We start from the raw sequence: 14,420 nt of genomic DNA, 5'->3' as shown, positions 1-14,420 counted from the left end.
TGAATGCATTTATGCAAGAATCAGTCTCAAGTGAGTGGGCAACTTCTATGTGTATTGCTCTAACAGTAAGACATGTAAACAATACACCATATCACTTAACTCTGCTACGCCCATGTTTGACCTCAAAAGGTCCAAAATAGTCTATGCCCACATTTGTGAATGACGGTGTGTCAGGCATCAGGCGATCTTGTGGCAAGTTTGCCATTCTTTGTTCACCAGGTTTTGCAGATGTCCTTCTACATGTTACACACTTTGACAGGATCTTTCTTATTGCTGAATTTGCCTGTGGAATCCAGAATCTTTTTCTCAGCCTGGATAATGTGTAATTCCTTCCTCCATGACCTGTTTCTTGGTGAATGTGTCTCAGAATCAAAGTAGAAACATGATGATCTTTAGGAAGGATCACTGGATGCTTAACGTCAGGAGGTAGTGCAGACTCATGCAACCTACCGCCAACCCTTAAAATTCCATCCTGGACAAAAGGATCCATCTTCGCAATGTGACTGCTCCTTTTAAGCTTGTCACCTTTATGAAGACTTGCAAGTTCTTCTGCAAAGCTTTGATTTTAACAAAATTCAATCTCAGTTTCTCCTATTGCAACATCTGCAGTAGTGAGCGAAGATTTGAACTGCTGCATTTGACCTGCAACCTTTTCGGCTTTCCTTTTGCTGCCTTCACAGCCACTTGCTTGTGACATGAGCAGCTTCCGATGTGCGCTTAGCCTGCGAAGCAGCTGCTTGAACATGACTATCCAGGAAGATGCCTTTTTTACATGGTGCCAGTCTGAATAGTGATCAGTTTGTTTAGTGGGTTTTCGTGTATTTCTGTAACATCCACACTCATTGCCTCTTTGACTTCGACATAATTTTTTGGTGTTTCTTTAATGTCCGGTGGAATTGGCCAGTTTTTTTTAAAAATCTTTTGTCAAAAACTCTGGCCCAGCAATCCAGTTTGGACACTTCATAAAGTTCACATACATCCACTGACTTGGTTTTGTGTTGTCTCTAATAAGTGACACTCTGTTTGCTACAAATGTCTTAAATCTGATATTCCTACTGGAGATGTACTTTAAAACAGTGGTACTGCTGGACCAAAACACAGATTCTTCTTGTGGCATTTGCAGCTCCTTTCTCATAAGGAGAAACAGCAACTGCAGCTGCTGTCATCTCGAGACGTGGAATTGTTATTTGCTTCAGAGGAGACACTCTGGACTTGCCAGTGATGAATGAGCAGTGAGTTTCTCTTTTCTGGTTTGTGATACGGAGGTAAGTAATGACTCCATAACCTCTCTCACTAGCTTCAGCGAAGTAGTGTAATTGTGCAGATATGACCGCTCCAAATCCAGCAGGTTTCAAACACCTGTTGACGGTAAACCCATGAAGTTTTGGAAGCTCTGAATGCCAAACCTGTGACCTTAGAGCCAGTTCAGCTGGGATTTCCTCATCCCATGCGATCTTCCTGCCACATAGCTCTCGCAGGATGATTTTTGCTGGCAGAATGACAGGAGACAGAAAGCCCAATGGGTCATATATTACGTTTACAAATGAGAGGATGCCTCGCCTAGTCTTTGGCATAGGTTTTTCATTTATCCTGATCTTGAATACATCTGTCTCTGTGCACCAGTTCACTCCTAGGACTCTTTCATCAGATAATACATCAGGTTTCAAATCCAAATCTTTAATCTCTTTTCCTCTTCCCTTTTCAGGAATGGAAGCAAGGACAACTCTACTGTTGCTCATCCACTTTGTTAAGTGAGATCCTCCACTCTCACACAATGCAGTACATGCCTCTGTTTCATCTGAAACTGACAGAAGACAGTCACCTACATAAAAGTTCTTCAGAACAGCGTTAACTGCTGCTAGTGGCATTTTTTCTTTAGCGTCTTCTGCTGCTTTCTTCAGTGCATAGTTTGCACAGCTTGGGGAGGTGTCAAGGGCTGTATCCCAATTCAGGGTCTGCAGCCTTAAAGGCCGCATTTTAAGGCCGTTTACGTCGCAGCGATGCGACGAAGGCTGTCCCAATCCGAAGGCTGCTCGAAATGTGGCCCTCAAATGCGTCCTTCATTTTCCTGAATTTTAAGGATGTGGCGGTGTAGACTTCGTGGCCCGACATATCCCAGACTTCATAGCGTGGCAGTGGGTGTGGATAATTTAGCCAAAAAAAACGGTGGAAGCGGAGTGGCCAAAGAGTAAAATTTTAAAAGTACTGAATATTATGTAACTTATTTATGTGCAAATGTTTAATAACGAAGAACATTAAAACATTACTTTTGGTCCCCATGTCGGCAAAGTTATGTGACATTAGCGATGTTTGTACTTTCAGCGTTTACTTGGTTTTAAAGCCTTTACTTTAAAATAAACGCCGTTCAATAGCTGACCTTAATCTTACAGAGAATCTGATGATTTTGTGGATAATTAAAGTCAGTCATATATCCACAAACACAATAAGTCAGTGAATGCTGCTCGGTTTGCAGTCCTGAATATCACGGCACAAGCAGGATTCTGTCATGATCCTGGGTCCTTTTGACCCAGCGTTTTGTGTTTTCTATTAGTGTCATTTTGGTTCTGTTCTTCCTCCTGTTTAGTGTTGTTCTGTTCTGCCGGCTACCCTTGTGTTAAGTCCGCGTTTGCTAGTCTGTGTCTTTGTGTGTATGTGTTTCCTGTTTTATTGTGACGGTCTGTGCCTTATGTCAGTGTGTCCTGTTTACGTTCCTCCACCTCGTCAGCTGTGATGTCTTCCAGGTGTGTTCCCTCCTGTTTCCCTTCCCTGATTCCTGGCGTGTGTATTTATAGTGTGTGTTACCTCGTCCTCGTCGCTGGTTCGGCTGTGTTGTTTCCCTCGCTTCTCCCTGCGTCTCGCCATGTGTGATTTCCCGGACCTCCCTGCATCTGTGTTTCTGGTTTGTTTTGTTAGTTTCACCCAGTTTAGGTTTTTCAGTTCTCGTTCACCTGCCTTTGTTGTTTGTACCCACGCTGTAATAATAAAGACTCACCTGCACCAGAGCTGCCGCCTTTTGGGTCCTCTTTATAAACTCCACACGCCCGCCACACTGGGCGTGACAGCACGAACCAGCCACCATGGACCCTGCGGCATTCAATCCATCCGAGGAGCTCCAAGATGACATCGCTTATAATGTGGAGATTCTCCTCGGGAAGTGGCTGGAGAACCCTCCGTATGAGCTTCGCCGTGCTGTTGAAAGCCGGCTTCAACGGCTCTTTTCTGGCCTGCCATGGCTTTTGGGATCTCTTCCTCCGACCATGCAGGCTTTTCTCCGGCGCACACCTCACCTTCTCTCAGCCACCCCTGCCTCGCTGCCCGACTTGTCGGAGGTGAACTGCCCGGCCCGTCCGGAGCCATCTGCGGGAGAAAACGCCGATCGCGCCGCCGCCGGCGCGCCACCCCACAGCCGGACGCTCGACTTCTAATTCGCCGGCTGTGGTGAGTGAGGACTCTTTTCCGTTTTCGGACTGTTTGACTGTTCATTCTGGGGCTGTGTTCTGTGCAGCAGATAATGATAGGAACAGCTTATCGCCTGCTCTGCAGGTCTCAGCTCAGTTAGCTGCCCCGCAGCCATTCTCAGCTCAGTTAGCTGCCCCGCAGCCATTCTCGGCTCAGTTAGCTGCCTCGCAGCCATTCTCAGCTCAGTTAGCTGCCTCGCAGCCATTCTCAGCTCAGTTAGCTGCCTCGCAGCCATTCTCAGCTCTGTCTCCAGTGCCACGCTCTGCTCAGTCTCCAGTGCCACGCTCTGCTCAGTCTCCAGTGCCTCACTTAGCTGCTCAGTCTCCAGTGCCACACTCTGCTCAGTCTCCAGTGCCTCACTTAGCTGCTCAGTCTCCAGTGCCTCACTTAGCTGCTCAGTCTCCAGTGCCTCACTTAGCTGCTCAGTCTCCAGTGCCTCACTTAGCTGCTCAGTCTCCAGTGCCTCACTTAGCTGCTCAGTCTCCAGTGCCTCACTTAGCTGCTCAGTCTCCAGTGCCTCACTTAGCTGCCCAGTCTCCAGTGCCTCACTTAGCTGCCCAGTCTCCAGTGCCTCACTTAGCTGCCCAGCCTCCAGTAGCTCACTTAGCTGCCCAGCCTCCAGTAGCTCACTTAGCTGCCCAGCCTCCAGTAGCTCACTTAGCTGCCCAGCCTCCAGTAGCTCACTTAGCTGCCCAGCCTCCAGTAGCTCACTTAGCTGCCCAGCCTCCAGTAGCTCACTTAGCTGCCCAGCCTCCAGTAGCTCACTTAGCTGCCCAGCCTCCAGTAGCTCACTTAGCTGCCCAGCCTCCAGTAGCTCACTTAGCTGCCCAGCCTCCAGTAGCTCACTTAGCTGCCCAGCCTCCAGTAGCTCACTTAGCTGCCCAGCCTCCAGTAGCTCACTTAGCTGCCCAGCCTCCAGTAGCTCACTTAGCTGCCCAGCCTCCAGTAGCTCACTTAGCTGCCCAGCCTCCAGTAGCTCACTTAGCTGCCCAGCCTCCAGTAGCTCACTTAGCTGCCCAGCCTCCAGTAGCTCACTTAGCTGCCCAGCCTCCAGTAGCTCACTTAGCTGCTCAGTCTCCAGTGCTCCCAGTTTCACCTGCAGCCCAGGCCCCTGTGCCGCCTGTAGCTCAGGCCCCCGTGTCCCCTGTAGTTCTGGCCCCCGTGTCCCCCGTAGCTCCAGTGTCCCCAGTGTCCCCCGTAGCTCCAGTGTCCCCCGCAGCTCCAGTGTCCCCCGCAGCTCCAGTGTCCCCAGTGTCCCCCGTAGCTCCAGTGTCCCCCGCAGCTCCAGTGTCCCCCGCAGCTCCAGTGTCCCCCGCAGCTCCAGTGTCCCCCGCAGCTCCAGTGTCCCCCGCAGCTCCAGTGTCCCCCGCAGCTCCAGTGTCCCCGCAGCTCCAGTGTCCCCCGCAGCTCCAGTGTCCCCCGCAGCTCCAGTGTCCCCCGCAGCTCCAGTGTCCCCCGCAGCTCCGTCGCTCATTCCGTCACCAGTCTCACACACTCACTTCATGCAGGGAGAAGGTCTAAGTTCCTCCCAGGGAGATTCCTGCGCTTTAGCTGCTTCAAGCGAGTAATGCACTCCAGGGCCTCCCAGAAGCTAGGTTTCACCCCAGCTGTTTCTGGACCCCTGAAGATTAAGCAGCTCTCAGAGAACTCCTCCGTGTCAGTGTTGCCTGGGCAAAACCAGTGCTCGGTGCATTGCCGGTCACCTCTGTGTCAGCTAGTGGCCTCCTTGACCGCTGGCTCAGTCATGGCTTCCGCTGGAGGGTCCGAGGGACCGCTCCGGCCTTCGTTTCCTGTCGTCGCTGGAGGGTCCAAGGGACCGCTCCGCCTTTGCTTCCTGTCGTCGCTGGAGGTCCAAGGGACCGCTCCGCCTTTGCTTCCTGTCGCCGCTGGAGGGTCCAAGGGATCCGTCCGGCCTTTGTCTCCTGTCGTCGCTGGAGGGTCCAAGGGACCGCTCCGCCTTTGCTTCCTGTCGCCGCTGGAGGGTCCAAGGGACCGCTCGCCCTTTGCTTCCTGTCGTCGCTGGAGGGTCCAAGGGATCCGTCCGGCCTTTGCCTCCTGTCGTCGCTGGAGGGTCCAAGGGATCCGTCCAGCCTGCAGCGCCTCCGTCTCCAGCTTCCACGCCGCCGCCAGCTGCAGCGCCTCCGTCTCCGGCTTCCACGCCGCCGCCAGCTGCAGCGCCTCCGTCTCCGGCTTCCACGCCGCCGCCAGCTGCAGCGCCTCCACCAGCTGCAGCGCCTCCGTCTCCGGCTTCCACGCCGCCGCCAGCTGCAGCGCCTCCGTCTCCGGCTTCCACGCCGCCGCCAGCTGCAGCGCCGCCGTCTCCGGCTTCCACGCCGCCGCCAGCTGCAGCGCCGCCGCCAGCTGCAGCGCCCGCCTCCGGCTTCCACGCCGCCGCCAGCTGCAGCGCCGCCGCCAGCTGCAGCGCCTCCGCCTCCGGCTTCCACGCCGCCGCCAGCTGCAGCGCCGCCGCCAGCTGCAGCGCCTCCGTCTCCGGCTTCCACGCCGCCGCCAGCTGCAGCGCCTCCGTCTCCGGCTTCCACGCCGCCGCCAGCTGTAGCGCCTCCGCCTCCGGCTTCCACGCCGCTGCCAGCTGCAGCGCCTCCGTCTCGGCTTCCACGCCGCCGCCAGCTGCAGCGCCTCCGTCTCTGGCTTCCACACCAGCTGCCGCCTCTTCATTCACGCCAGCTGCAGCGCCTCCGTCTCTGGCTTCCACACCAGCTGCCGCCTCTTCATTCACGCCAGCTGCAGCGCCTCCGTCTCCGGCTTCCACGCCGCCGCCAGCTGCAGCTTCACCATCCACGCCAGCGCAGCCTCACCATCGCGCCGCCAGCTGCAGCGCCGCCGCCTCCGGCTTCCACGCCGCCGCCGCCGCCTGCAGCGCTTCCGTCTCTGGCTTCCACACCAGCTGCCGCCTCTTCATTCACGCCAGCTGCAGCGCCTCCGTCTCCGGCTTCCACGCCGCCGCCAGCTGCAGCTTCACCATCCACGCCAGCGGCAGCCTCACCATCTACGCCGCCAGCTGCAGCGCCGCCGCCTCCGGCTTCCTCGCCGTCACCTGCGGCCTCTTCGTCTCCGGCTTCCTCGCCGTCACCTGCGGCCTCTTCGTCTCCGGCTTCCTCGCCGTCACCTGCGGCCTCATCAGCGTCGCCTGGTCCAGCCTCCGAGTCTTCGGCGTCGCCTGGTCCTATCCCGTCGGGGTCTGCTGCTGACTGGCCACTTTCCAGGCCACTGGCCAGGCGACATCGCCGTCGTGGGCGGCCCCCGGACCGCCTTCGCCTGAGTCGCCGCCGCTGCCGTCCTCACGGCCGGCCCCCTGAACTGTGCCCACGTCGGCGTCGCTGCCGTCCACACGGCCGGCCTCCTGAACTGTTTCCTGGGCTCCGGTGCTGTCGGCCCCCTGGCCGACCCCCTGAACTGCTTCCACGTGGCCGCCGCTGCCTTCCGCACGGCCGGCCCCCTGAACTGCTTCCACGTGGCCGACGCTGCCTTCCGCACGGCCGGCCCCCTGAACTGTCTGGGCTCCGGTGCGGTCGGCCCCCTGGCCGTCCCCCTGAACTGTGTCCACGTTGCCGTCCTCACTGCCGGCCCCCTGAGGTGTTCTGTTTTGGACTGTTTTCCTGTGTTCTGATGTGTTTCCTTTCTGTCTTCTTTTGGTTTTGGACTCGTGTTGTGTTTTCTGGTGCTCCTGTTTTGTTTTGGCTTCGAGCCCTCCTTCCTGGACCCCCACCGCCCGCCCTGGTCGGGTTGTTTTCTGTTTTTGGGCGTTTCTTGGTTTTCTTGTTTTGGGCTGTCTGGGGCCAGCCTTTGAGGGGGGGGTACTGTCATGATCCTGGGTCCTTTTGACCCAGCGTTTTGTGTTTTCTATTAGTGTCATTTTGGTTCTGTTCTTCCTCCTGTTTAGTGTTGTTCTGTTCTGCCGGCTACCCTTGTGTTAAGTCCGCGTTTGCTAGTCTGTGTCTTTGTGTGTATGTGTTTCCTGTTTTATTGTGACGGTCTGTGCCTTATGTCAGTGTGTCCTGTTTACGTTCCTCCACCTCGTCAGCTGTGATGTCTTCCAGGTGTGTTCCCCTCCTGTTTCCCTTCCCCTGATTCCTGGCGTGTGTATTTATAGTGTGTGTTACCTCGTCCTCGTCGCTGGTTCGGCTGTGTTGTTTCCCCTCGTTCTCCCTGCGTCTCGCCATGTGTGATTTCCCCGGACCTCCCTGCATCTGTGTTTCTGGTTTGTTTTGTTAGTTTCACCCAGTTTAGGTTTTTCAGTTCTCGTTCACCTGCCTTTGTTGTTTGTACCCACGCGTGTAATAAAGACTCACCTGCACCAGAGCTGCCGCCTTTTGGGTCCTCTTTATAAACTCCACACGCCCGCCACACTGGGCGTGACAGATTCACTGCACTGTTAATGTTAGCTATGTTATATTGCTGCCTCTTTTCGGTGGTGTCGAGCCAAACGGACTTTAACGTGTGTTTGAACGAGCTGACGGTTCACTCGTTAAGCTGAAAGAAAGATGCTTTAATCACAGGAGTCACACATGTGTCCACTGTACCATCTGGGAACTCTTCTTGTTTAGCACTCGTAATAACACAAACACTAAATCCTCCTTCTCTTGTGCTGTTTTGTAGCAGTGTATACACCTGAGACTGTCACCTGTTTGTCTGTCCTGCACTCTCTCTCTGTTTCTTTCTCTCTGATTGTGGAATAAAAGTATGAACATGTATTTATAAGTTACACTTGTGTTTGAATCCTGCAGCTTATCACACATTTGATTTCCATATGTGACAACTGCAAGTGTCCAGAGTGAAGACAGACTGAGGTAGGGCTGCTCAATTAATCAAATTTTAATTGTGATTATGATCTGGGCTTTCAACGATCATTAAAAATGACAGAGCCGATTATTAGCTCCTCCTCTCGCGCTGCTCCGTGTGGCAAATCGAGCGCACCTCTCTGCGTTTCGAGCACGCGTCACAACAATTAAGAGGACCCGAGGGAAGCTCGGAAAGCTAAGCAGAAGTTATTTGGTGAGGAGAGGATAATGGCTGCTGACGAAAGAATGCCGTTGGTTGAAAAGAGAGGTAAAACGACTTAAGTGGTGTGGAAACATTTTGGGTTTGCGGAGTCAGACGTGGATCAAGTAGACATAGTGTGGAAACTTTGCTACGGTGTCGCAGCTGCACCACAGAGCAACACTACAAATTTATTCAATCATTTGAAGGCCGCTCACAAAGTGACATACGATCAAACAATGAAAGAACATAGAGAAAAAACTCTTGACAACACCTGCTTCATCCTCACAGACTTCCATTCACGCTACCCTGTACAACGCGACTAAATATCCCAGCAGCTCCCAGAGACACAAACGCGGTAACGTTTTCCTCGCCAAAGACCACTGCTCAATTAACACAGTGAACAACCAGTATTATGCAGTATTTTGAAGTTCACTAAACATAGATGTTTACATTTTTCATTTATTTTTTTATATTGCAAACATTTGCACTGTTATCAGTATTTGCACACTATTTTATATTATTTTTTGACATCTTTAAAGCCATTATTCAATACATTGTTATTGTTAAATAAATATCGTCAAATAATCGAGATCTCAATTTCAGTGAAAATAATCATGATTATCATTTTTGCCATAATCGAGCAGCCCTAGACTGAGGGACCCACTGCTGCACATCATCTGTGAGGCTTTGCACCCCTGATGATCCACCAGGACAAACTCAGCAGTGTGTGAGGAAGAGGAGGAGGAAGAGCCAGCAGCAGCTGACAGATGGAGAGAATAGACAGACTGTTCCCTGTTTGTGAAGGACTGCTAGAAAAGTTTAAAATAACTAATTGTCTGTCCTGAATCAGTCTTATTAGGTAATGTTCAAATAATTTTATCATTCCAGTGTTTTCAGTGTGGGAGAAAGTACTCAGGGCCTTCAAGTTACACACTATGAAAGGCAGCAACAAGTTTAATGTCCAGAAACCTAAAGTATGTATCAGCAGCAGAATGGAGCTAAAAATAAATGTTTGTTTCAGTTCTATGAAGCTTTGAGTATTTTGGATTAGTAGTACTGCTGTGTTTGTTGCATCACATTGCTGTAATTGTTTATATGCTTTATATATTCTGAGGTAAGTTGATCTATAGTGTTACATCATATTCTATAAGGATGTTATGTGTTTGTATACTTTCTGCCCAGTTTGACCCATTTAGCAGAAGTCAGCCTGTTTAAGGCTCTGATATCTATTCTGTATGACTTAAAGCAGTTATGACATGGTCTGATTTTCTCACCCAATAAAGGAATATTTAATATATCGGTCTACTCTGCATTCTATCAGAAACAGTTATCACAGCTCGTACATTTTCTTTTTACACATGTATGTAAGCATTGAGCCAAATTTAGTAATGCCAACATATTAAAAGAACAACATTTGTCTCTCATATATAATATATCTATATATACACTGTCAAAGATACTTGTCTTTGAGTGAAGATTTAAGGTGATAGGACATATAAATATATGCAACTTGAATCTTTACTGAAGCTCAGTATTTGACACGGAGTTCAAACTCACTGCTGTAATAACTAACAATGATTAATATAATAACTATAATATTGGCCATATTATATTTACATTACCAAAGACTTTAATCTCATGAACAACATCAGCTAATTGTTATTTACTAGCTAATCTTAAAATGACTGTTCAGTACAGAAATGAAGCCCAACAATCATGTTTTACAGTCCTGTGGTCTCAGCCTCAGATACTTATCAAATCACACAAAGCTCATGTAGAAACAAACAAACAAATGAACAAAATATGTTCTCCTTCATTTCTTTCAAACAAAGCTGTATGACACGTTTCCAGCGGTTAGTATCATGGTTGCTAGGCAACCTGGGCAGCGCGACAGAGACTAGACCGTCTCATTTCAGAAGCCTACAAGCCTGGCACTTCTGGCCTTAGCGGTCTTTGAAGACGCGGCCCTTGTGGACCATTAAGGCTGCGTACTTTAAGGCTGCAGAACCTGAATTGGGATACAGCCATGGTCTGGGTAATTTTCCACTGCATCGGCTCCTCCCCTCTGGATGGAGTCCTTGTTGTTCCTCACCTGATGGCAATCACACCAGCAGTATTTATGACCTGCGCACACAACTAGTCTTTGCCAGATTATCTGCTAACCTTAGTCACTTCTCGGCCTCACGTCTTTCCTTGGTGCATCATCGCGTGTTACTTACCTCATTCCGCTGTTTTACAGTCAGCATCTGGAACCCACCTACCAAGCCACACCCGTACAAGCTCTCCTGGATTCTGGTCTGCAGCTGCCGGTAACTTCTTCCCCTCCAAACTGCCAGTCTCTCCTGCCTGCCTCCCTGCATTGCACGCAGTACCCACCTGGACCTTTGCTTCATGCCTTCCCCCTCCAAGCAATCTCCACCTGCAAGCACGTAAGGCAGCTCAGTGTATTTATTCTCGGATTAATTCGCAGCTCTCTGTTGGATCCCCCTGACTGTCCTCCCCTCTGTTTCAGTGCCCTGGCCAGCCACAGTTCCCCCCGCCCAGTCCCTGCACCCAGTTGTCACAGCAATCTAGTCCTAGTTTTGTTATGATCATAGTTTCTCTTGCCTCAGACGTCTAGTTTAAGTTCCTTAATATTAGTCTGAGTTTTCTGTTAGCTTCCAAGCATTGTGAATAAAGACTCTTTTGTTACACTGCACCTCAAGCCTCCAGTTTTGATCTGCACTTGAGTCCATCCCATTTCCACGGGCCACTGTGCCATGACAGGAGGATGTTGCCCCAAACAAGTGCACCATCATTTTGTATTCATGCACCGGTTTTGAGAGGGCCATTGATAACCAAACCCAGGACTGTTTGAACAGCATATGGACCGTTATCTTTACTATGAATAATCTCCCATGGTTCCATAGCCTTGTGTACATCACACCCTATCAAAAGTCCAATGTCTGCATCTGAATGTGGGAACTTGATTTGCTGAAGATGTGGCCACCTTTTTAAGTCATCCTGTGTAGGGATGTTCTCTCTAGAGTCTAGACACTGGAATGTCTGCATGAGTGTAAATGTCAGGAAGATCTATATAGGTGTTCTCATTTAAACCACACACTTCTAATCTTGTGGTGGCTTGTCACCAACTTTTCCTGTCCCATTGTGCGAAGCATGAATTTTGTCATCTTACCTTCTACAACAAGTTGTCTCATCAGCTTCTCTGAACAGAATGTGGCTTGGCTCCCATTGTCCATGAATGCATAAGTCTCAATTAACTTATTGCTTTTCTTTAACTTGACCCACACATGAACAATTGATAAAACATGAATGTCTTTTCCAGCTCCTGTGGCTCCACAAATTCTGCCTGAAATGTGTGTTTCATCACTTGTCGTGGGAATGTCAGAGACATTTCTCTGGATGCACACATCTGCCTTACTGTCCTCCCCCCTTAGAGCAGTACTCACACAATGACCTTTTCTTACAGTCCTTACTCAAATGACCTTGTGTCAGACATGCAAAGCACAGACCCTTTGCTTTAAGGAACTCTAGTTTTTCTTTGTAAGGCTATTTCTGACATTTTGACATTCTACAAGTGTATGAAGTTTTTCGCAGTATATGCATGGCTTCTGGAAGTCACTGGTAGTGTGACAAGAAGCACTTTTATTAATTTCAGGTGACCTTTCATTTGCAGCATGTGTTACACTTGTAGCAAATGTGCTTCCCCTTTGCCTGGATGATCTCTTCATTCTCACATTTGCAGATGACTTTGCTTTATCTTCAGCATCCTTAATGTCACCAAACAAAGGATCTGTTTATGAATCTGACCAGATCTGAGAACTTTGCTCTCCTTCCACTTGTTTCTTGAATGTCAAAAGCAGAAACTCTCCACATTTCTCTCATTTTGTATGGCAGTTTGGAGACAATAACTCTGAGGTTTGTGGGGATCTCCATTTCTTGCAGTTGACTGATGTCGTGCATTGCATTGTTACAACCAGTGAGAAACAGTGAATAGCTATGAAGAGCCTTTGCATCATCTGTTTTGATTTGTGCCAATCGAATGCTCTGTTCATGTAGCCAGTTGCAATTCTCAGTTCATTAACACAATGACAAAACAGCAAATTCCTCACCTCACTGTAGCCTTGTTGAGGATTCATGTGCTGATAACTTCTTACCAAATCTCCTGGTTCACCTCTGGTGAACTGTTCAAGGTAATATACTGTCACTGTCACTGTCAGTTTTGTCATGTATGGTCAAAAGGCTCCTATAAATGGTATGAACTCAAGTGGATCACCACTAAACATGGGAATGTCTCTTTGAGGCAAATGTGACAGTCTATGTTGTTTGACTAACATCTCAGTGATATCATTTTGTTTCAACATGACTTCACATAGATTCATTGGAATAACACTGACATCAGTTTGGTGTAAGTCATCTTCTTGTTTTACATTGTGACCATTTACCTTTGACTGCCCATCATGTTCACCGTGCACTTTTGGCTCTTGGAAGCTGAACTGTTGAACAGCTGATTCACACTGTTCCACATCATTTTTACAGCTGTCATATTCACAGTCCTCTAACACTTTTATTTTGGCTGTAGAAGCAGCAATAGCTGTCTCGATCTCAAGCTGTTCTCTTCTTGCCTTTAACTTACATTCTTCAATGTCCAAGGCTTGTCTCTGTTTCAAGGATGCGGCTCGTGCGAGCAGAGCAGCACGCTCTGCTTCCTCTTTCTGCCATACAGATGATACCGATAAAACTCTGGACCACCTCGATGAGCGGCTACTGACTGAGCTTCTTCTGACGCTGGTACCTGATTTCTTTGCAGTTGGTCTAGCAGTCACTGACACGCTGTCATCTGGGCTCACGCCATCTTGATACTGATGTCTTGTTAGGATGATCCATTTTTCAACTTCAGTCATAAACCCACTGAACTGCTCCTTTTTGGGATTGAGCCACAGCATCTGGACCACATTCCTTTCATCTTCTGGCAACAGCGACAGTACATCATCATTTGCCTGTAGGAATTCTTCATGTAGCTTTGAAAAGTTACTTAAATGTTCATCAACAATGTCAAGACTTTCATTCTCTTTCATTAGTCCCCTAATTTTATTCATTTTTAAAGTTAATTGTGACAGCTTGGACCTTCTTGCGTTTATGTGCCTGCCAAGCTGGTCTTCCAAACCTCTTTCGGTATACTTTTGTGCCCTCTTGTGGCCAGTCCCGCTACTGCAGCTCTGTGCCCTGGGCCTGGGACCTTGCGGGTCTTCATCTGCCATCTTTGCTCCCTTTTTTCAAACTTCTTATTAAACAAGTGTTCATGAAACACTTGGTCTATGACACAAAGCTGAGGCTTTCGTAGTGAATGTCATCTTTCTTAAGACCAAAACACTGTCACTGACTTATCTGTAAGAAGATGAGTATCGTAGTTGTTCAATTTTGGCACGACTTGTAGCTTGGCAGCATATCGTAGTCCAAAACTTTATCCATGGAAGCTTATTTCTTTTCTTCTTAGATTCTTCATGCACACAGCTCTCTACACTTAACTGACTTGCTGTATCCAACTTTGTACGAGCTCATAGCGATGCAGTCGTCTCACTCTGGAGCAGGATGGTTTTACTTAATGTAGTGGCTTTCTTAATTTCTTCTTGGAATTTTCTATTTTTCTTATATCTAAAATAACACTCTGGATGGACAAGAGACTGTTTTATGCGTCGGTTTGTGCAACAACGACGGTAAAACCATCGTATCACACCATATCCTTTTGAGGCTTTTCAAAATAAAACGAATTGAATAACTATAAATGAAGCTAACACCTTGGATGTATCTACCTGCAGGCCTTGATTATGGAGCCGTAAATAAGGAAGTAAAATAAGTTGATACTATGAGCTGAGCTGCCCTCGCCCATTGTTTTCAATGAAGTAGTATCTCAGGATTGACGATGCGTCAGGTGTCAGCGTGGTAACTACTATCAATGA

At 49.0% G+C, this 14,420-nt stretch overlaps 1 protein-coding gene across 2 annotated transcripts; it reads right to left on the bottom strand.

Moving 5' to 3' along the window:
• Positions 1-10,334: 10,334 nt before the first annotated feature.
• LOC120440088 lies at positions 10,335-14,120 on the bottom strand. 2 transcript variants are annotated; one of them, XM_039611729.1, is made up of 2 exons: positions 12,906-14,120; positions 10,335-10,879 (listed from the first exon to the last, which is right to left on the bottom strand). In XM_039611729.1, exons 1-2 carry the CDS (start codon positions 13,719-13,721, stop codon positions 10,850-10,852), a joined length of 846 nt encoding a protein of 281 aa, XP_039467663.1. In that variant the 5' UTR covers positions 13,722-14,120; the 3' UTR covers positions 10,335-10,849. The 2 variants fall into 2 exon arrangements, with proteins under 2 accessions (XP_039467663.1, XP_039467664.1); XM_039611730.1 differs by having other exon boundaries at positions 13,097-14,120.
• Between the last annotated feature and the right edge of the window lie 300 nt (positions 14,121-14,420).

The sequence above is a fragment of the Oreochromis aureus genome, linkage group 4, assembly GCF_013358895.1.
Source record: "Oreochromis aureus strain Israel breed Guangdong linkage group 4, ZZ_aureus, whole genome shotgun sequence".
Lineage (NCBI taxonomy): Eukaryota > Metazoa > Chordata > Actinopteri > Cichliformes > Cichlidae > Oreochromis > Oreochromis aureus.
Note: the sequence above shows the minus strand (reverse complement) of the source record. Positions and strands in the feature narration are given on the sequence as shown.

Coding starts and splice junctions, on each gene's coding strand:
- LOC120440088 (XM_039611729.1), bottom strand. CDS start 13,721: ATGGCAGATGAAGACCCGCAAGGTCCCAGGCCCAGGGCACAGAGCTGC. Junction 10,880..12,905: donor AACATGATGGGCAGTCAAAG/GTAAATGGTCAC, acceptor ACGTGCTTGCAG/GTGGAGATTGCTTGGAGGGG.